The following is a 21,393-nucleotide window of genomic DNA, read 5'->3' as shown; positions in this document are numbered from 1 at the left end:
GTATTCAACTCTGTAAATCACTTCAGCGTTGATCAATTACACGAAGTGCTTTCAAATTTAATAATTTTTTGTGCTTTTGTCTTTCTGTCCCACTATGTAGTGTCATATAAAAGTTATCTATCTCATTAACTCCTTATCTTGTTCTGTGAATTCCCTTAAGTAACATCCCTTTGAGGTTGACAAATCCTACCCTGTCAATTTAATCCAATTGTTTCCTCTGATACTAGCAGTGAACCTCATAGTTACTTCTCTGCAGTTCTTAGGCCTGAAGAATCTAATTATTTATTATGTCACTCCAAGCAGAACTGAACACAGTATCTATTTGATACCTGGTTAGCACACTGTCAAACTTTAATATTACTGCAGAGTATTTGCACCTGATTGTTTTGCAGTATTTTGGGTTTCCTGTACTTTTGATACTTCATTGCCATACAACATTTAAAGTTGCACAATTCCTATTGAACTTAAGGATAATTACTGTGATTATTTAGGATACTATTTCAATTCACAGTATTTAAAACATCAGGCCTAATAGTTCTGTAACAGGAAAGAGAAAATAGCTTTCACAAACATAAACATTCAGTTATTTGTTTAGCATCTAACTAGCTATATTTGTACTTCTCACAGCTGGGATAATGAATCCATACAGCTTGCACAGACATGGGTACCCAGGGAAACAGGTACAGTATATGCTAATTTGAGTGAAATATATCTACCTTATCTTGAACTTACTAATTCTGCAGAATGCCTTAACACTTTTTATAGGTTAGATGTTTTTATCTTTTACAGTACTATTCATAGCTGATGTACGAGTCAACTATGATAATTTTCGCAACAGCATGACTGCCACAGTGATTGCTAAAACTATCATTACAACAAATCCTGGTAAGGTTTTTCAGCTTTAGTGTCAAAACCAAAAATTAGTGAATATTTGAAATCTGGTTTTCACAATTGAAGCAGTCCTCATACAACTTCATTCGATTCCTGCTCTACCCTGCATCAATGTACCTAGCACACACAGCTAATCATGCACAAGAGGAAGAAGCCTATTTAAAGGGATTCAAGTTGATTCAAGATTTGTTGGGGCTGCAAAATAAGAACAGAAAATGTTGGAAACACTTCGCAGTTGAAACGTGTGGAAAGAGAAAAAGTTAAAGTTTTAGGTCGAAGATCTTTCTTAAGATCATCAACCCAAAATGACCGGCTGAGGATCTCCAGCATTATGTTTCCATTTCAGATTTCTTCACAAATCAAAAAAAGCAGCAGAGGGAGCTGGTCTTGTCAGAAGTTTGCTGAACCTACCGACTCACCTTAAGCATATTAACTAAATAGGTGAGGGTCACACTGGTCCTGTACTACTTGGCTTCTGGATTATATCAAGTAGTTGCAGCAGATATCTGCCATAGTTCCCCAAAGTGCTGCATACCACTCCTTCTGTGACAAAGCAGAAGAACTCTATTCAAGTAGAGCAGTGTTGATCTGCTTTTCCTTCAGTAGAGAACAGCTGGCAGCATGAGCATGTGGAAGGTGTACTTCCTGAAGTTCAACATGTGAATCCTCAGCTGTTCATAACAAAAATATCCATTACCCGCTGAATGTACGAGTAGACAGAAAACAAATTTCTAACTGGTTTCCTTTTAATTTCTTCTAGTTGTTTAATTAAATGTTGCCAGTTAGTCTACAAATGATATAATTTTTGTCAGCTACTGGTATCATGTATTGTTTCATCAAGAAATTAGAAGGTAATGTTTTTTTCTTTTATGTGTTGTGATTGGATAATATTATCAACTATAGTGTAATTAAAATCTTTCTGGATTAGAAAAGGTTATTTAATTTTAATTCTTTTGAATAATTAGGTAATGAAGTGTATTAATGCAGAGTTTTGTCTTTATGCTCTGGAAACCTAAAGACACAAAAGAGGCCAATCTGTTGTTTAACTTTGCCAAAGATTATGCAAGAAATGATGATGAAGATCCTGAACAAGTTAATGAATTAATAAACTGTAAGTCACTGGGTTTTATACTTGAAGTATATTTTGTTTAATTTGGCTCTTACATTATTTGTGATGTAAAAATTTTATTAGACAAGTATTACATAAATTGCTTTACCTAACTGTATAAGTACAGCTTATCAATTCTTCCACATATAAAATAAAACCTTGATTTAAAAAAAAATTAAGTATGATTCCAAGATTGGAAAACTTGTATGTTTTAAACAGCACTATCTTTTTATCAGCTTCACAATTCTGAACAGTCTTAAATAAGTTTTAATATTGACCCTACGATATTAGTCATTTATTTCCATGGCAGCATTTCCTTGAAGAGCATCAGGGTCATAGGATAACAAACAAAGTATTATATGCTCTCTAATATCATACAATACAATATTTTATCAGACAGCACAGTGGCACAACCACCTCACAGCTCTAGTGACCTGGGTTCAATTCTGACCTCTGGTGCTGTGTGTCTGTGGAGTTTGCATGTTCTCCCTGAGACAATGTGGGTTTCCCTTCAGTGCTCAGTTTCTTCCCACATCCCAAAGGTGAGCTGGTGAATTGGTTATTGTAAATTACCCGGAGCATAGGTGAGTGGAGGGAGAATCAGGATGGAGTTGATAGACGCATAAAAGAGAATAGTTTGCATGGAAACAAGTGGGGGAATGGGATTGCTTAGAGAGGTTGAATATACTTCATGGCCCTATGTGGTAGGAAAATATGAGAAACAATAACAAAATACGGAGGTATAACTGGTAAGTTTGCAGATGACACAAAATTGTTGGTGTTGTCAATAATGAGGAGGGTAATCTTAGGTGAAAGGATGATATTGATCAGGTGATAAAATGGGCAAAGCAATGGCAGATGAAATTTAATCCTGATAAATGTGAGGTGCTTCACTTGGGGAGGGCATCTAAGGGTAGGACATACTTAATGAATGGTAAGACCCCAGGCTGTGTTGAGGAACAGAGGAACCTTAGTTTATAAGTCCAAGGATACCTGAAGGTGATGGCATAAGTAGATAAGGTGTTGAAGAAGGTAAACAGGATACTTGCCTTCGTTAGCTGAATCATAAAACAAGAATAGGAAGGTCATGGTATAACTTTATAAAACATTGGTTAGGCCATAGCTGGTGTACTCTGCGTTGTTCTGAGGAAGGATATGATTTCACTGGAGAAAATCAAGGTTACAATCAGTGTTGGGTAAGCGTGCAGTTAAATTTGGATTTATCCAAAAGTTATGGTAATCGGTGAGTAAAGAAGCAAGATCAGTGAACTAGTGTTTTCAGTCAGTACCATGGAGGGCCACAAAGGAGATGAAGTGAGTAAGAGAATCTATGGGAGCCATTTGTGACCTGCTGAAATATGCTCTGCTCAGCTGTGGTAAACTGGTTGGTTTCAGAGTGCCCAACTACAGTCGTGTTTAAGAACCTCATTGATTAATTTCTGTCTGCATTGCTTTAATGGAGCATTACACAGATACAAATGTTGTTAATATCAAAATTATGTCATCTGCAAATGATTCTGAAAGTGCCCACCTTGAATTTCTGGAGTGGCCTGATTCAACATGAAAAGTATTGTAATTGCATGCTACTCTGAAAATAATTGATTTTCATTTACACAGTACTGAAAAAGGTAATGCTACATAACTGCATTTCTAGCCATTGAAATCACACTGAAAAGACATTTTGCAAGATATTTTCAGTTTCTTTGCGAGCAGTTGTGATCTTGATGCCAGCCAAAGTGAAAGCTTTTATATTTTACTTCTTGTAAATATATGGAAAGTCTTTTGTATACAAGTAACACCTATCTTTTTAAGGCAGTCCTAATTCCATACACCTTCCACTGAACTCCTGTGTTTACAGAGGTTGTAGCAGATTATCAAAATCCCTTTATCAAAGCTAAATAAAGAAGGTAATTTGTACATATTCCCACTTGAAGATTAAATGTGAAATACCCATGTCACATCCACTATTTATTTGTGCAGTAATTTTGTATTGAGAGCACAAATCATTTAATTGCCTATTTCATCAGATGATTTTTATTATACATACTAGAAACATTTACAATACTTATTTCACTTTTGTAGTAAACTAACTGGACAGGTGGCACTTTTCTTTCTTCAGATTTCAGTTATATAGCAGGGAATATTTTATTGTCTTTTAGAACTGCTCAACCCATGCTTTACATATCTTCATTTTATCTTTGCAGTAAATTCCATTGTGGATGTGTTCACAGTGCAGCAGTTCAAAAATAAAGCAATAGACCATGGTGGCAAAGCAGAACCTGTTTATGGAATTGTGTATGCTTACATTACAATGCTTAACATTGATACTGACAATTCAAAGATAATAAAATCCAGATGGTGAGAATGATTATTTTATTTAATTTTAAATTTATTCATAAGAGTTAGAGTACAATTATTTTGGATGTTGTAATAATCTAAATGTATAATATGTTTTGTATACAGTGGGGAGTAATAGTTTCTTTAAATAGCTTGAGAAAACATTTCAGAAAATCTTGCTAGCTCTTTGATTCTGAGCCTTTCCTTGCTTTGTGCACAGTTTGCATTTTCATCTGTTACAGGATTTATCCTTTTACAGAATTGGTTTGTATTGTTAAATCATAGAATTTCAGGTATGATTGCACAGTAATTAGTATGATGGACTAGCAGCAAGAGTTCTGGACCATCAATCCAGAGACCTGAGTTTGTATCCCAACATGGAAGCTGAAGAAATTAAATTTGGCTGAGGCCACCATATGGTAAAAGACCACCAGATTCACTATTGTCTTTGAGGGAAGGAAATCTGCTATCCTTATACATGATTACATACTCACCAAAGGAGCTGGCACGCAACTGCCTCAGAGGCAGTTGAAGTTGGACAATAGATGCCAGAATTTTACAGTGACATCTGTATCCTGTCAACAAATATTTTTAAAAATTAGAATTAACGTGAAATGCAAAGGGACTAATCGGCCTATCTAGTTCACATTAGTTCCCTGAAGGGCAGTCATTTCAGTCCTATTTCCTTGCACTTTCCCCATTGCCATGTAAGTTCCTTTACTCAAGTGCCTTTCCAATTTTATTTTGAAAGTTCTGATTGACTCTGTCTCCTCTACCCTTACAGGTAGTGAGTTGCAGATCATTACTGCTCTCTGCATAATAAAGTCCTTTCTCACATTCCCTGCTTTGTTTACTCTTCAATTTAAATATATATTCCTTTGTATGCTACTATGTTCAGTTGTATTTATGCTAGTAATTCAAAGTTTTACAAACTAACCTTTATCTGTAAGAAGAGGGGTGGACTCTTAGTGATGCAGAGTTTCATTTTTAAATACTATTAAAATTCAGATATGGTAAGAAAGAGAAATTAGATGTGGCTGAAGTTAATAGTGATAAAAGAGACAGAAATATATTTTTTGGGATCTGTAGACATACTAATTATGAAGTCATATTCCAAAAACGTTCAATGAGAATCTTAAAATATATCAATTCTATGTTTATTAAAGTGGTAGGTGCAGATTTTTGATCGATATTGGTTCAAACTTATGCACAAATCCTTCTTGTTCATTTGGCGCAATGAACTCTTCAAATATCATTACCAATTTTGATTTCTGGGTGGATGTGTCCGACCACACAGGCACTCTTCAGTCTTGTAACTTAACAGGAAGTACAGCTGAAAAAACTCTTGGTTACACAGTAAGTATTTAGTACTTGGAATTTTTAGATTAAAGTTGCAGTGTAGGAACTGTCAGTGTAATAGCTACAGTGTTTCCTAAAGTGTTCTATTCTGCAGCACACATTTGTGATAAGCTAACTATATTGGCTAGTCTGGGCAAAAGAAAGCATGTGTTAAGGAAGCATACAGGCTTTGCAAAACATCATACATCGAAATTAGATGAAATAATTAATTTGCTTTTTCATCACCCTCTTAGACATGCAAGAGAGAATTTAAATGGTACATATACATTGTTTACTTAAAAAATGAATTTGATGTTTATCTTTCCTTCCAAAATATTACATGGGCTTGTTATATTTAGCTTTTTTTTATAACAACCAAAGTACATCAATTATTCAGTTACAGTCTGAGAAGGTTCCTGGGTGGAAACCCACCTTAATTGCAGTGGCATTCAGGTCCCCTTCTCACCAATTCCTCTATCCAATTCTCTCCTAATGATATTTCACGACCTGTTATCTATGACATTTCCTGTCAGTCAAGCTTCCAACGTCCTCTTCCTTCCCACCAACAATAGTTGACATCCACCTGCAGGTCACAGTCCTGACCCACAAATTACCTGTTGGTGAACCACAAAAAAGAAAAGCTTTTGAGAGATGAGTGCATTCACCAGTCCTGATGAAGGGTTATTTACTTGAAATATTTCTCTCATCACAGTTGGCGCCTGACTTTTCCAGTATTTTCTGTTTGGAAAATGCTTACTGTAATAAGGTAACAATTTTATGCTGCAATCATAGCCAATATTGACACCCTATGAAGAATTTATTAAAAATAACCTGCATCACAGTGTTACACTGTTTAGATACAACTGGCAGACCGGTGATCTAAGCTGTCCAGCTGGTCACAGAACTTGAGTAGTGAACTTCATAAATGTAAATTTTATTTATCAGTAAAATTTTATGATAGAAGGAAAGAAAACTGTAGCCATTAATCACTAATCCTGACGGCTCAGACATCCATTTGCAGAATATGTGGAGATTACACCACCCTTTTATGAGAAATGTAGCAAAGAGCATACAAAAATGTAGTTATAAACTATTATTCTTTAGAGAATTCCATAAGATTAAAGAAAGTATATTGTAAAGGCCTATTTAAAATAATGTTTATATAGCTGTTGTGTGCATTAGGTGGGGTTTAAGGTACTCGTAGACCTGCTGTTTACTTAGAAACTGTATAGCTCACACTGTTAAAAGCTTATGTGTTTTCAATTCCATTATTACCCTTGAGTGGTCCTCCTTCTTTGTCATAGCATTTGCTGCTTTGTTACAATGTCACTTCCTGTCATTTGTCTTTACATTTTGTATTACAATATGTTATTTTACATAAATGGGAGACATTTCATTAAATATTTAATCTTTCATTGACAAGGAAAATAAAAAAAAAGTACCAGTGATAGGGTTTTTGCCATTTTCTTTAATTATTAAAATTAAACAGAAATTTGTTCATTTAATAGTTCAAAGCATTAATTTTAAAAAAGATATTGACCAAATTCCTTCAAGTTTGGAATATAGTACATGAAAAAATACCTCCCCAAGACATTGATGTTTCTCAATGAATGAGAATCTTATTCATGTCTCAGCTGACGTTGAAACTAAATATAAAACTTCATTAAATTAATTTGCATTTTGTTAACGTCAGTCTCCTCCTGTCATATAACATGAAAAGGTTCACACTCAAATGTCCAGACTATCAATCCACTTAATGGCCTCCTAAGATGCCAGTGGAAAAATGAACTGCCTCCTGCAACATATCTTAATAGGTGGATTGATGTAAAATCCAGTGGAGAATTTAAGAGAAACCTCTTCACCCAGCGGAGGGGAAGAATGTGAAATACAAGAACATAAGAAACAGAAGCAGGATCAGGCCTTTCAGCCCCTCACACTCGCTACTCGATAGGATCATGGAAAATAACTTCAGTGTTTTTATGCTTATCGCATTTCTCATAATTCCTTGAATATCTAGACATCTATTGATCTCTGTCTTGAATATACTCAGCAACTGAACCTCTACAAGCCCTTGGTCTTCCAAAGATCCACCCACCCCTCATCATTTCATCCATATTTTTCCATTCCTTTCCTCTCTATGTGGTTATCCCCTCAATATACCTCTTCTTTACCTCAACCATTCCCTGTGTAAGTGAATAGGTGGGAAAGTAGAAACACAGCATTTTTTAAATGTAGGAGATGGAAGATGCTGAAAGTGGGGCTCTAATTCAAAGGAGTGCAGGAAGAAAGGCCATGGTGTGTTTAAATGGGCTGGAAATGGGGCTCCAGTGAGCTTAAATAGAGAATGGGAAATGTGGCCCAAATAAGTTGAAATAGGTAGCAGGAAACAGGATTCCAGTTTGTTTAAAGAGAACATGAGAAACAGGCACTGGTGAGTTTAAAGGGCACTTGGGAAACAGATCCCCAATGAGCCAGATGCTATTCGTAAGGATTTCTGAACAATTGGATAGTGGATTATCAGAGTTTTATCATAGTTTTGTAGATGACTGAGTGTAGACTTGGCAGTAATTAACTGGATTGGATTTGCCATCCTTCTTGAGATCATGACAATTTTCAACCTTGTTGGGTTGGTGCCAGTGTTGTAACTGTACTCAGACACCTTCATCAGAGGCACAGCAAGTTCTGGAGCACAGACCTGCAGTGCTGTAGTTGGGTCTCATTGCCTTTACCGTTTCCAGTGCTCTCACCCATTTCTTGATAGCATGTGGATCATCTCCTTGGCACTTCTGACTGAGGAAAGACACAAAAACTTCAACCTTGTCTTTAGTACTTAGAAGCTGGGCTCAGCTATTGTTGAGGATGGGGATGTTTTTGGCGCAGCCTCCTCTTGTTAGCAACTTGTTGTGGCAAGATTGTAGAGGTTTGACCTGACACATTGGTCGGTCCTAGAGGATTCAGATCATGACCATAATTGGATGCTTTCATGACAGGAAGATGCTTATATACAGTGAGCTGTCAGCTATATCTCACTGAATGCAGGGGATGAAAAGGAGCATGGAAGAGTCAGAAGACCATGACGCATTGGCACAGACCTATACCAGACAAAATCCCACTGCTTTTATTTAGTCTCATCATGATCCAGCCAGAGGTCTTGTTTCTGCCACACAGGATCAACTTGAAGCTCAAGAGGAACAATATACACCATGTGGGAACAGCTTGATCTCCTCATTGAGCAGAGAGATGTGTTGAGAGCATTTGCTCTTCTACAATCACCATTTTTCACTGTGGGTATTGTCCAGACTATGTTGAGAACTGATTCTGTTTCAGCAGTGGCTTTTGTGCAGTCAATATCACATGTCAACAACAGCTCCTGTTTTAATCTATCTCTGAAAGTCTGCCTCATTGCTGGGAATGATTGTAAGGACCTGTTCAGACCAACTTCTTTCCTCTCTGTTCAATGCCAGTAATATAGAATAAATGTGCTGCAAAAATATACTTGCATTTATACCATTCCAACACAGAGAAGCAAGCAACGACTGAATCTCTGCAGTACTGCAGACCTATCTACCTCAAGTATCAAATCGATGACAAAAAATTAAGAATTTAGATGGGGCTTAGTTTATATGTTTCATTGCTTTATTGATAGGAATCATCACAATCTCACATACCTCTCTCCAGCTCACATTTCCACAATCTGCTGTGGTGTAGCCACTAGCATTGAACAACATTTAGACAATTTATCAGCACTCTTCAACTCCAGAATTGAAGAGTTCTGATAAATTGAACTTCTGCTTTACTCACCCTTAATCATATATAGCATTGTTGCAAGCCCCATAACCACAACTAATGAGAAAACATCACTCGGTCTTACACTCTCAGCCATCAGCTCACAGACAGATCCTGCATAAGGGGAGGTGAAAGCTCACTAAATGGTGAAGTCACATCCTAGTTACACTCCAGAAGAATGTGAGGATTTTCATTGGGCCAGGCTGTGAAAGAATGCTGATGGAAGTACATAACTAAATGCTAGATGCACTGGAAAACTATTCAGAAAGCACACATAATGTCAACTAGTCTGGAGGAGCCTACCACCAATGCAGAACAATGGTTTGCACAGAGCCTGATGCCCTTTATTCCAGAAATAAGCTGACTACTTTGTAGCTACTCATACTTTCCAGTTCCTTCCTATCCTCTTCCACCACATGCTTCTCAGTTTCTTGTCTGATGGGTAGTGCCAGGTTGTGCAAAAAGGGCCATGTGATTATAAGCCTTAATACCAACTCAACTGAACTTTGAGGGGCTTTGCTAGATATGTTTTATAATTGTCTCTGTACTGACATGGCTTTCATTGTAGACTTACTGTGGATGCATTCCATGGATTTTGGACTGTGCTCAAGTTCTACATTATGAGTAAGTTATCATTATCACCCAGTCAGTGCCCATGGTTTCCAAATCAAAAAAGGTCATCTACAGTCATCAAAGCATGCATTTAGCTGCATAATACACTGCCAATTTCCATATACTAGCTGCATTTGAGTAAATGTAATCCCTCTGGTTCATGAAAATGGCTGTGCTCACAAGGTGTATGCATGGCAACATGTGTGAACCCAGTGTTATCCTGCACCATCGGAAAGTCTTTGATCCATGGAGGACCTCATACTTGCTCAGCTTGCTTGCCTCTGGAAAGGGAGAATAAGATGAAAATATTTTCTCATACTTAGAAAGCCTCAGTGATATCCTTTTCTGCAAGAAGTTGCCTTATCTCTGGTAGTTTCCTTAAAGGAGTAACATGCCTCACATTTAAGAACCACAGTCATCTTAATAGCCATAGACTCTGTTGTCCATTTTCTTCATTGAGTTTGCTGTTCTTCCTGCATCCATTGGCATAATTCAGTCACGAACACTTCTGTGAAATAATCATGAAGTAACAGTTTGAAAATTCACTCAAACTTAGTAAAGTTGCAAGAACAGGTACAGTTTGACCAGCTACCAGAAGAAATAATATAACAACTAAGCTATAAGTAGTTCATCATCCCTCTAAATAATGATGGTGAGGGAGAATGGTGGTGCTTTTTAATTCTTTTAACTTGTTTAGCTGTGCAAGGTTAAGACAGGTTGTTGGAATGCTGGATAATGAAGTTCAGAATGGCATCATTGGACTCAAATCAGCTTTTCAGTCTTTAAATTTCTTACTGGCATCACCATCATTTCTGATTTAAGTCATTGATATTAACTGCATTGGCCAATTTTTTACTCTACCAGCCTGTATTGGTTTACTTTCACCCCGTCCCCATGGTGCCTAAAAAGCAAGTTAAGTGGTTCATTTTTAGACCCCTCCCTACTGCTAGTTTTGACAGCTATATCATCATGCACCATTTATTAATAGGAAAAGAATGGTTTTATCCTTAGAGGCAGAAAATATTCCTCTCTGAACTTAGATTATTAAGGGAACAGGTTATTAACTAGATCCAGATGTTAAGCTGAAGAGAAAAAGGTTACAGACCCATTGCATGGAACTTAACACTCTGATTTGTTAAAATGTGCAGAAGATGCCAAAGGAAAATTGTCATACTACTTGTGGAACTCTTCATGCTCTCTTTTGGCAGCATCTTAATTAAATTTGCAAAGAATCAAGATGTGGTCTTTGCACTTGAGTTTCATTCTGCTATGTCACTAGAAGTACCATAAAAGAAAAGCCTGGAATTTGTCAAACGCAAGTGTAGCTTGAAGAAACAGTTAAGATGAGTATGATAACTGTAGGTGCATTCCAAAGAAGGTTTGAAAACAAGCCTTTGAGGTATAGTATGAACATAAAGGACTTCATTCAGTTGTTCTGGACTCCTAGTTCTATTTCCAGCTGAGACATTTTCTTTGCACTTAACTATATTTAAGTTTTCCTGTTTAATTAGCAGAAATTTGTGTGAATTTAAGATTTTTTTTAAGTTTGGAGCAGCAACAAATGATAACAAAGAGTGAATGTTAAATGGGATGACTGGAGATAAAGACACTGTTCAAATTCTGTCACTTGGTAAACCAATATGAGAAAAAATAATTTATTAATTCCCTGGCAATTTTGGATTTCAAAACTGACGTATCTTATGCTATGATTCCTAGACAGATGAGTTTTGCAGCTTAACAGAAGAGCAGAAAACATCATTAAAATGGAACTTCCTTTTGGAGAGGTGTAAAATCTATCTAAAGGTTTGAATTTTATGTATCCTAATTATGTACTTTTGAAACTAATCTTTTAAGACTATTTATAGTTTACTGAATCTACTTCTCATCCTGTTGGGCTAAATCTTGTTGGCTATGGCCAACGATTCCAAAAGGAATTGCTCGGTTCAACCATTCCAACGGAAGTCTTGGACTATCAGTAGAGTACAACACTTGTCCAGTCTTGCTGGGATTCCAGAAAATTACATTGGAGAATTGCTTCTCAGATTCTGTGTCAGTCAGACTTCGTGCAGGATCTGAGACCCTAAAGATTTCAAAGGGGATTCTAAACCTGCAGATTAGGAGGCAAAGGGGACATTTTTTTTCTTTAATCATTATACTTTGTGTAATATTTTTAATTATTTCTAAGTGCTTATATAATGTTAATTAACTTTTTTAATATTTACCTTTGGGGGTTTTTTAATTTACCTGAATATCAGAGACAATTAAAAACTGTTAAAATCATAGAGTCATAGAATTATACAGCAGGGAAACAGACCCTTCAGCCCAACTCGTCCATGCCAACCAAGGTGTCTTACTGAGGTAGTCCCATTTGCCTGCATTTGGTGCATATCCCTCTGAACTTTTCTTATCCATGTACCTGTCCAAATGTCTTTTAACCGTTGTAATTGTGCCTGCATTTACCATTTACTCTGGCAGCTCATTCCATTTAACCACCACCAACTGTGTGAAAACCTGTCTCTTAGTGTTGAATTAGGAATAGAGACTCACCAAAACTAGCATTTAATTAGCAGCATCGGAGAAAATAGAGGCACTAAAAGGTGAAAAATCCCTAGTTTTAGATAGTTCAGGTGTTTAAAAAAGGTGATAATTGGAAGTTGCTGTATTACTGACCTTCTAAAATTCTCTCAGTTCAGAATCCATTCCTTTAGATTGGAAAATTATATATGTCACTCCAATGTTTCATAAAGATGCAAGAGGAAACAAGGGGAAATTATACAAACAAATGTGTGAACATATGGATTAGGAGCAGGAGTAGACCACTTGACCCCTCAAGCCTGCTCTGCCATTTAATAAGATCATGGCTGATCTGATTATAACCTCAACTCTCCATTCATATCTCTCCAAGGTAATCTTTCACTTCCTTGCTTATTAAGTATCTATGTACCTCTGCCCTAAATATATTCAAAGACTCTACTTCCATTGCTTGTTGAGAAAAAGGTTTCAAAAGACTTACAATCCTATGGGAGAAAAAAAATCACCTCACCTTTTTTAAATGTTTTTTTAAATAGTGTCCTTTAGTTCTCGATTCTCCTCTCCACATCCACCCTGTCAGGATTTTATTTGTCTCAATCAAGTCCCTTCTCTTCTAAACTCCAGTGAATACAGGCCTAGCTTGTCCAACCATTGCTCATAAAGCAACTCCCTCATATCATAAGCTCCCTAGGTTATGAGTGACCTGACTTACAGAAATCCAACTTTACACAAATTCTCCCATACATTTTTAAATACTTTTTAAGCTGGTAATAATAATAATAAAAGGTTTCATTGTATTCATTAATGATTGCATACAGTATATATTACATTAATTTAATTATGAGTAATGTTGGAGTGATTATTCAATGAAATGAAAACATTATGGCAAGTGTACATAGAGTGATACAAAATGAGTTACTATAGAAAACGGACATTTCTGACTTAGAGAGAAATCGACTTACGGACAATTCTCAGGAACAGAATACTTAGGTAACCTGGGGACTGCCTGTATTAATCTAGTAAACCTCTAAGCTGCTTCCAAAGTATTAGTATCATTCCATAAATAAGGAGACCAAAGCTGTACACTGTACTCAAGGTTTGGTCTCAGCAATGTCCAATTTAACTGAAGCATAACCTCCATAGTTTTGTATTCAGTTCCCATAGCAATCAACTAGCCTTTTGCAAATCATGCACTGGGACTCTCAATTCCCTCTGCCTATCAGAATTCTGCAATCTCTCACATTTAGATAATATGCTTTTTCTTTATTTTTCCTGCCAAAATGGGCAAATTCACATTTCCCTCTTTATACTCATTTGCCCACTCATGTAATCTACCTGTATTCCTTTGTAACCTCTTATGTCCTCTTCACAACTTACTTCGCTTCCCACCTTTGTATCATCAGAAAATTTTGCAGCCATGTCTTTGCTGCCTTCATACAAGTCGTTTATATTAATTGTAAAAAGTTGAGGCCTCAGTGCTGATCACCATCATTACATCTGCTTTGCAACCAGAAAAAAACCTCATCATGGCTGCTTTCATACAGTCATACAAAAAGCAAACAAGCTCATTGGTCCCCAAATCCTCACATATCATCAAGCATCCATTTACACTAATCCTATACTAATTCCATTTTATTCTTCTTATATTCCCATCAACTCCCTATCTCCAGATTCTACCACTCACCTGCACACTAGGCACAATTTACAGCAGCCAATTAACCTACCAACGCACACATCCTTGAGATGTGGGAGGAAACTGGAGCACCAAGAGAAAACCTACAGTGTCACGGGGAGAACATGCAAACTCCACACAGATGGCATAAGAGGTCAAAATTGAACTGGGTTGCTGCACCTGTGAGATGGCGCCTCTACAAGCTGTGCCTCTATGCTGCCCCTGTTGGCAAGCCAATATTACCTCTTACACTATGAAATAAGTTGGTCAGCCAGGCATCTGTCACAGTGAAATTACTAATGTCTTTAATAAAAAATGAAATCACTAAATACCTTGAATATTTTCAGCTGATCTGAGAGACAGTATGGATTTGCAAAGGAGAAATTATGTCTGGTGAACTTGATTGATGTGGTATATCAGTAAATGTCTGAGGATGTTATTAAAGTAGACTTCCAGAAAGTTGCATATCCAAATTTACCAATCACTCAAAGAAAGAAGTATTGTCAGCAGAGTAGATGGATCCATAAAATGCAGGTGGATTTAATAGATTATGAAGGAGCAAAAATGTGGATTTTAATATTGGTAACAGCTCAAAACTAAGATAAGAAGAAATTTCTTCAATCAGAGGATAGCAAATCTTTGAAATTTTCTGTCTTAGAGGGCTATGGAAGTTCAGTGTTTGAATATATTCAAGAATAAGGTTAATAGTTTTTTGGATTAAGGGAATCAAGGAATATGGAGTTAGTACAGGAGAGTGGCACTGAACTAAAGGAGCAGCCAGGATTTAATTAAATGGTGGAGTAGGTGCAAGTGGCCAAATGGCCTGCTCCTGCTATTACTTCAGATGTTTATTTAACATCAGAAGTAGTATTAGCCCATTTGGCCCCTTGCAACTACTTTTAAAAACGTGCAATGGAAAAAGACAAAAATCATCCAATAAACCAATAAAAAAACATGGCAACAGAGCTGGGAAAGTTGATCCACAGTAGCACTTTGGCAAGTGGTAGGAATCTGTAACCATATTGTGACTAGTTAGGATTTTCGTCCTCTAATTTTTTTTAATTTAATTTTTTTTGTTTTGGGCAAAGAAATTCAATTACTGTAAAAAATGATAGTTTATCATTCCAACATGATGTATGCAGTTTGAGAGAACCCTGTGACCAGATTGTGTAATCAGTTTTGCCAAGGCATGAGATTTTTATGGCTATGAAGGTGACCACAGCAATGTTTTATATAGAGCTGAATCCTTAAAGGTCACAGTTTGGGTACCTTTGAAGTTAGTGTATGGATATATCACTTCAGTTGTCTCTTCTTTTAACATAAATAGAATTAGTCCTCTGCATTCTGTCCCTGTAGTCCAGGCTAGATCCTCTTCTTCTTGAAGCCTCTTGCCTTAGATTGGAGTTGCATTTTGCTGCTCAAAGATCCTGCACAACACCTTGGTTCTAGATAGAACCACCATCTGAAAAATGCAGCTTCTGTGATTTTATCTTAACACTTTCTAATTGTTTGGAGCAGTTCACAATGAAAGTTTTATAGTGACAAACAATGTACACTGCATATTTTACAAATTAATTATATCTTTAACTTCTGAGTTCAGTTCTGTTATTTATTTTATTCTTTCTGGCATTGAGAGTTGAACAACCACTAGACTTTAAATATTTTCCCTTATAAGTAGTTTTCTGTATCAATATAAAAATACAAACTCTTTTCTGTCATTCTATACAGTTGATTCCATCAGGTAATGCAAGAAATGGAATAAGAACAAGTTTGCTTTCCTGCAAAATAGCTGATCCTGAAGAGGCTAGTCAGACTTTGTCCAGCATAGCAATTTTCTGAAATGGCTATTATAGAGATGAAATTGAGTTCAAATATTTGCCTCCTAGCAAAGCTGGTCTCCAAAACCTTAAGTAAAAATTCTGCTGCCAGTTTATATATATTAATATTTAGGTATAATGCTTATTATTATTTTGATTTTGATGGAAATTATCAAAATTTAAATTTCAAAAATGTGTACAGAAGTCTGTCAAATAGGTTTACTGTTCATGTCTGGCAAGGGAATTACATATGATGCTGAAACCTACAGTCATGCTTTATGTTCATTTTTTTCCACAAGGCTCTCATCATTTTGTTAAACTACACTTGCTCTGGTCTTTCTAATGTAGAGAGAGTTAAAGTAAGAGTTTTGTAAGAGTTAAATGGAGTTTTTAGTTAATTCTTAGATCTCCTAGTTGGTCCTCCTTGAATTATCCAATTTTTCTGCACTTTTAATGCTCATACAGTATAATTAAAGATATATATTGTAAAAACTTATTGTAATTTATCACTATTAATACAAAATTTCTCATTAGATATAGCACAGAATTGGAACATCTTTTAAAAGTTATTGTTTAGATATTGATGACAGTTATTTTAAAACATTCATAATAATTAAACTCTTGTGATGTCACAATAATTGCTTAACATCTTAAAGAATTACATTTACAACATGGAATTTGTCAGTTTATATTTAAGCAGTCTGTGATGGTATAATACAAGGTAGGTGAAATTTCTGTTGCAAAATTTGCCTGTTATTCCATTTTAATGGTGCCATGTGTGTGGGTATGAGCACTTATTGAGACATGTTTCAGTAATGTTACTTGCTTCAAACATTTGAATATTCTGTTATTTTCAAACAATGCACTTGTTACCATGTTATTTTCATTAATGTGAACCATTCTTAAACATCTTAAAAAGAAAATAGAAATGTAACTTTGAAGTCGACTTGTAAATTTGGTAGCCAAAACTCTGAAGGTAAGAGGTGTAAAATTGTTTCAAAGAGGTTGTGTTTTACGTTATTTTGCATGGGTTTTATAATGCAATGGATCTCTAGCTGAATTCAAACCCAAGCTCCCAGCTTCTCTCCTGTTAAACATTAATCTCCAAGGAATAGTGTAGACTTCTTTTGTCTCTGAACAGTGTGGCATGCAGTTAGTATCTGATAGTTTCCATTTCACATTTGTATTAACAGCTAAGGCTGTATCTCTCAATTATAATAACACTAATAAACCCCAATATAATGGTTTATTTTAAATTTTCATTATCCTTGACAGTTTGTCAACAATGATGATAAAGGTAAATTTTATTTCCAATGTAGACATTTATTTTGCAAATAGCTTTGAAAAAATTTCAGGAACACAATATTACAAATTTCTTCTGAAATATATTAAAAGTCTTTTGTTACACATATTTGCTGCTAGATATTTAATGTTAAATTCCTATATTTATAATGGAATCAGTTTCAGTATCACATTGTAATACATCCTAAAACCCAGCGGTAAAGTTTGCAGTACGCCATTGACCTGAGAATACAGTGTGATAGAATACATAGGCGTTTCCATTATAAAAGTGGACATAATGAAATATAATTATAACAACAGAGTGTTAAAACTGAAACAAGAAGGCAAATAAATGTGTGTGTTCTGATTTAGTTACAATCTCGCTCCCTGCCACGCCACTAGAAAGTTTATAATTGGTATCAAGGCTGAAATGGAACCCCACTGATAATTAACTTGAATCATACCAGCACAGAGATGCTTTTTTTTCCCACTGTGTCTGCCAGTTAGACTCACGCTTCTATCCCCTGGCCCTCCAAACTTTTCAAGTATTTACTCAATTTTCTTTATTTATTGTTCATTATACTTCTACCACCCTTTAAGTGCTTGTTAGCTTTTATAAATTTGCAGCATAAAATAATAACTCCTCACCTACCTATTGGCTCTTTGACCATCTATTCAAGTATCAGAAATAAGCAATACAATTTTCGCTTAGGGGAGTATTCTGAGCATAGCTTTGTAAGTGTTAATTATGGCTAATATCAGCCACTAGTATATACACTAGAATTAGTGAATTAAGATGTTGATTCAAGGGTTAAAACTGCAGTTTAATTTCAAGACATAATTTTAATATTGTCAAAGTATCAAATTCTCATGAATGGTTGTTAATCTCAAGGTCACAGGTAATTCTCTAAATTGTGATACCTGTTTAAGTTACTACATACTGTTTTTGCAAAAGTTGATTCCTTAACATTTGTGTAATGTACTGTTTACATAGATGTTTTATGTAATCTTGGAAAAGCGATGCATCTTGCTTTGCCAATGTTGTCTCTTTTTTGGGTGGAATTAAATTTATTTTAAAAAGAAGAAAAATGTATTAGTTTCATTAATGGATAATGCCATGGTTTATATTTATTTATATTCTGTTACTATGTTGACTATTCTTCTCAATAGTTACCACCTTATTCAGTGTTAGAAAAATTGATGTCTCTCACACCATTTCACATTTTCATCAAAGGTCATTTTCAATTTATGAAAACAGTTATAAATATCACGCAGAATAACATTAAGACTTTTAACAGTGAAGGCTTTGTATATTTAACTGCTTTTATCTCTTCATCTAAAAAAATGGAGAAATTTCAACTGAAATAACATTCTGAAATGCCAATTTAGCCAAGCCTTTGATTTAGTCTCTAATTAGTAATAAAGTGGGATTCATTCTATTCAATGTGGTTAAAACAGTCATAATATGCTGATAAATTACACGATGGTGGATTCCTGTGTTCTGTGTGTGATATTGCCAAACAATTCATTGAATATGTCTCAGTGGTGTATCTGACGTTAGTTGTAAATCAGAGAAATGAGTGTGTGATTACTGTTCCAGATATTATCATTCTGATTCCCATGGGGTGACATAACAGATGCCGTCAGCCTAAATCTTCCAAGTATACAGACAGTATGTCCAGTGTATATAATAAAGAATTATGGTCAGTCATCCATTGACAAACAATGTAATATATTTCCAGTTCAAATGGAATAGGGCCTTTTAATACTTTGGTATATTACATGCTACAGGATACTTTGTGGACCTTATTCAGGAGTTAGAGGGACTTATTTCAAGAGTCATCCATGAGGGACGTGTGCGTCTGTGATCTCCCAGCATGATAACACCTTTTAAATTGACAATTCTCCCATCTCATCTCGACATCCACTTTGTTAACATTCCTAGGATTTTATAGGTTTCGAGAGAGTATTCACTAAAGCATAGAACTACCATTTGGGGACATTAGCATTAAATCATTATCGAGCACAAGTTGACATAATCCTGCTTCTCTGTATATTTCCATTGGTGATGGGTGCATGTAACTATGTGATCCCACTGTTATTGCATCTGTGTTGCTCTTGTCACGAATATACCCTTGTTTATTACATGTCATCTTAGTATCAATTTGGCATTCAGTAATGTCATTTGTTTGAAAACTAAATGTGATTTTCAACCTATGTCTTTCATAGTGTGGCCATGTCTTTCAATGCCATTACTATTACCATTCCCAACTATAAACATCCTAGCGGGGGTGGGGGGGGAGGGGACAGGTGGGAGCGCACAGTCACCATTGACCAGAGATATAACTGTAACAGAGGCACTGGTAGCTTACTTCCTCTCAAAAGCTTTCCACTATCTGCAAGCCACAAGTCAGTAGTGTGATGGAATAATCTCCACTTGACTGGATAAGTCTAGCACCAACAAGACTAAGAAGGCTCAATACCATCCAGGATAAAGACATAGGTTGAAAATCACACTTAGTTTTCAAACAAATAACATTACCTCACTTGATTGACACACATTTACTCCCTTCACCACTGTTGCACTTTGGTTGAAGTGTTAACCATTCAAAAAATGCCTAAATTAATCTGACAGCACATTCCCAAACCTGTAAACTCTACCATCAAGAAGGATGAATACAGCAGGTGCACAGGAACACCATCACCTGCATGTTTCCCTTCACCATCTTCACTTGAAAAATATAGCAGAATTTCTCCATTGTCATTTGGTCAAAATCCTGGAACTCCCTATCCAACAGTGTGGCAGTACCTTCACCAGAAGGATTGCAGCAGTTATTTTCTCAAGGGCAATTAGATATGCCCTTGGTCAAATGGGTGTTGCTGGAAAGGACAGTGTTTACTAGCCATACCTAGTAAACACTGGCCTTGCCAGCAACACCCGCATCCTATAAAAATGAAAAAGAAAGACTTGTTTTAATATAACTCCTTTTGTGAACCTGGTCTTCTCCTACAGCAAATTAAGTACTTTACAATTATCACCTTTGGTGGCCTAAGGGTTCGGACACAATGTACTGATCTTTTCCTCCATCACAATGCTTCTGAATTTTTTTTCCTCATATTTCTAGAAATTTCACTGGGCACTTCCCTTACACACCCAACACAATTTCTGTATCATTTGTGCACAGTGTGCTGTCACTCCCTGTCCAACACTGCTTGTGGAGCATTGTGGGGGGTAATTAGATCATTGTCCTTGAAGTAACCACAGTTGAACACTACCAGGACAATTGGTCTTTACAATGTTGTCTGGATTGAGACCCAACTAGGGCAATCCCACATTTTTGATCTTCCAGGTGATGCTTCCCATCAGCCCACTACACCATCTCCAATATCATTTTTGATCCTCTAGTCTTCCTTTCAACTCTCTAATCAGCCAAGACTGATATTGGACATTCTGACCTCTGCACATACCACTGTCCCCTGGCAATTTATCTGATGGTAAACATCAGCAAACCCTGTCTCGGGCACGATCTTGGTTGTAGATCCTCCATGTCATCTCCCCAAGACACCTTACTGTAAAACTGACCCCACTCCTCAGTCCATAGCTGCCAGTTCTCTTGCCCCTATAGGCCCCACACTTAGCCTGGGCAGCACATTGTGCAAAATCTTTGCTGCAGCGCCCAAAATAGACATTGGACTACCTAGTGCATAGAATTTCTAGGCCAAAATTAGTAAATGATTAACGAGTTTGGTAGACGTGAACTTGTGCCAGGTTAGTATTAAGATACTGACACTGGACCATTTATTTTAATTTTTGAAAATTTCAAATAGTAGGATTGTTTGGTTCAGTCACTAGTTGCTCTTCGGTTCTATCTGATGCCGTTGGTTAGAGTGGAAAGTTTGCGCTCAGTGTGGGGTCAGGTAGCTGCCATTGAATCGAGAGACGTCATTGTGCCCAAATGTACTTTATTCAGCAAGTGGCAGACGCCTTTGCATGCTGTAATATTGTACAGAAGCAATTA

General features: G+C 36.3%; 1 protein-coding gene across 1 annotated transcript in view; it reads left to right on the top strand.

The window, feature by feature from the left end:
• The window catches only part of meiob (meiosis specific with OB-fold), a 34,717-nt gene extending 18,602 nt beyond the window's left edge, over positions 1–16,115 (top strand). The window contains exons 7-13 of the mRNA XM_052021330.1: positions 628–680; positions 790–885; positions 1,910–2,002; positions 4,204–4,357; positions 5,503–5,692; positions 11,789–11,875; positions 16,005–16,115. Of these exons, the coding sequence (XP_051877290.1) occupies positions 628–680; positions 790–885; positions 1,910–2,002; positions 4,204–4,357; positions 5,503–5,692; positions 11,789–11,875; positions 16,005–16,115 (784 nt within the window). The remainder of the gene's footprint in view (positions 1–627; positions 681–789; positions 886–1,909; positions 2,003–4,203; positions 4,358–5,502; positions 5,693–11,788; positions 11,876–16,004) is intronic.
• Positions 16,116–21,393: the final 5,278 nt, after the last annotated feature.

The sequence above is a fragment of the Pristis pectinata genome, chromosome 8 (genome assembly GCF_009764475.1).
Source record: "Pristis pectinata isolate sPriPec2 chromosome 8, sPriPec2.1.pri, whole genome shotgun sequence".
Classification (NCBI taxonomy): domain Eukaryota; kingdom Metazoa; phylum Chordata; class Chondrichthyes; order Rhinopristiformes; family Pristidae; genus Pristis; species Pristis pectinata.
The sequence above is the reverse complement of the archived record's forward strand: the minus strand, read 5'-3'. Positions and strand labels throughout refer to the sequence as shown.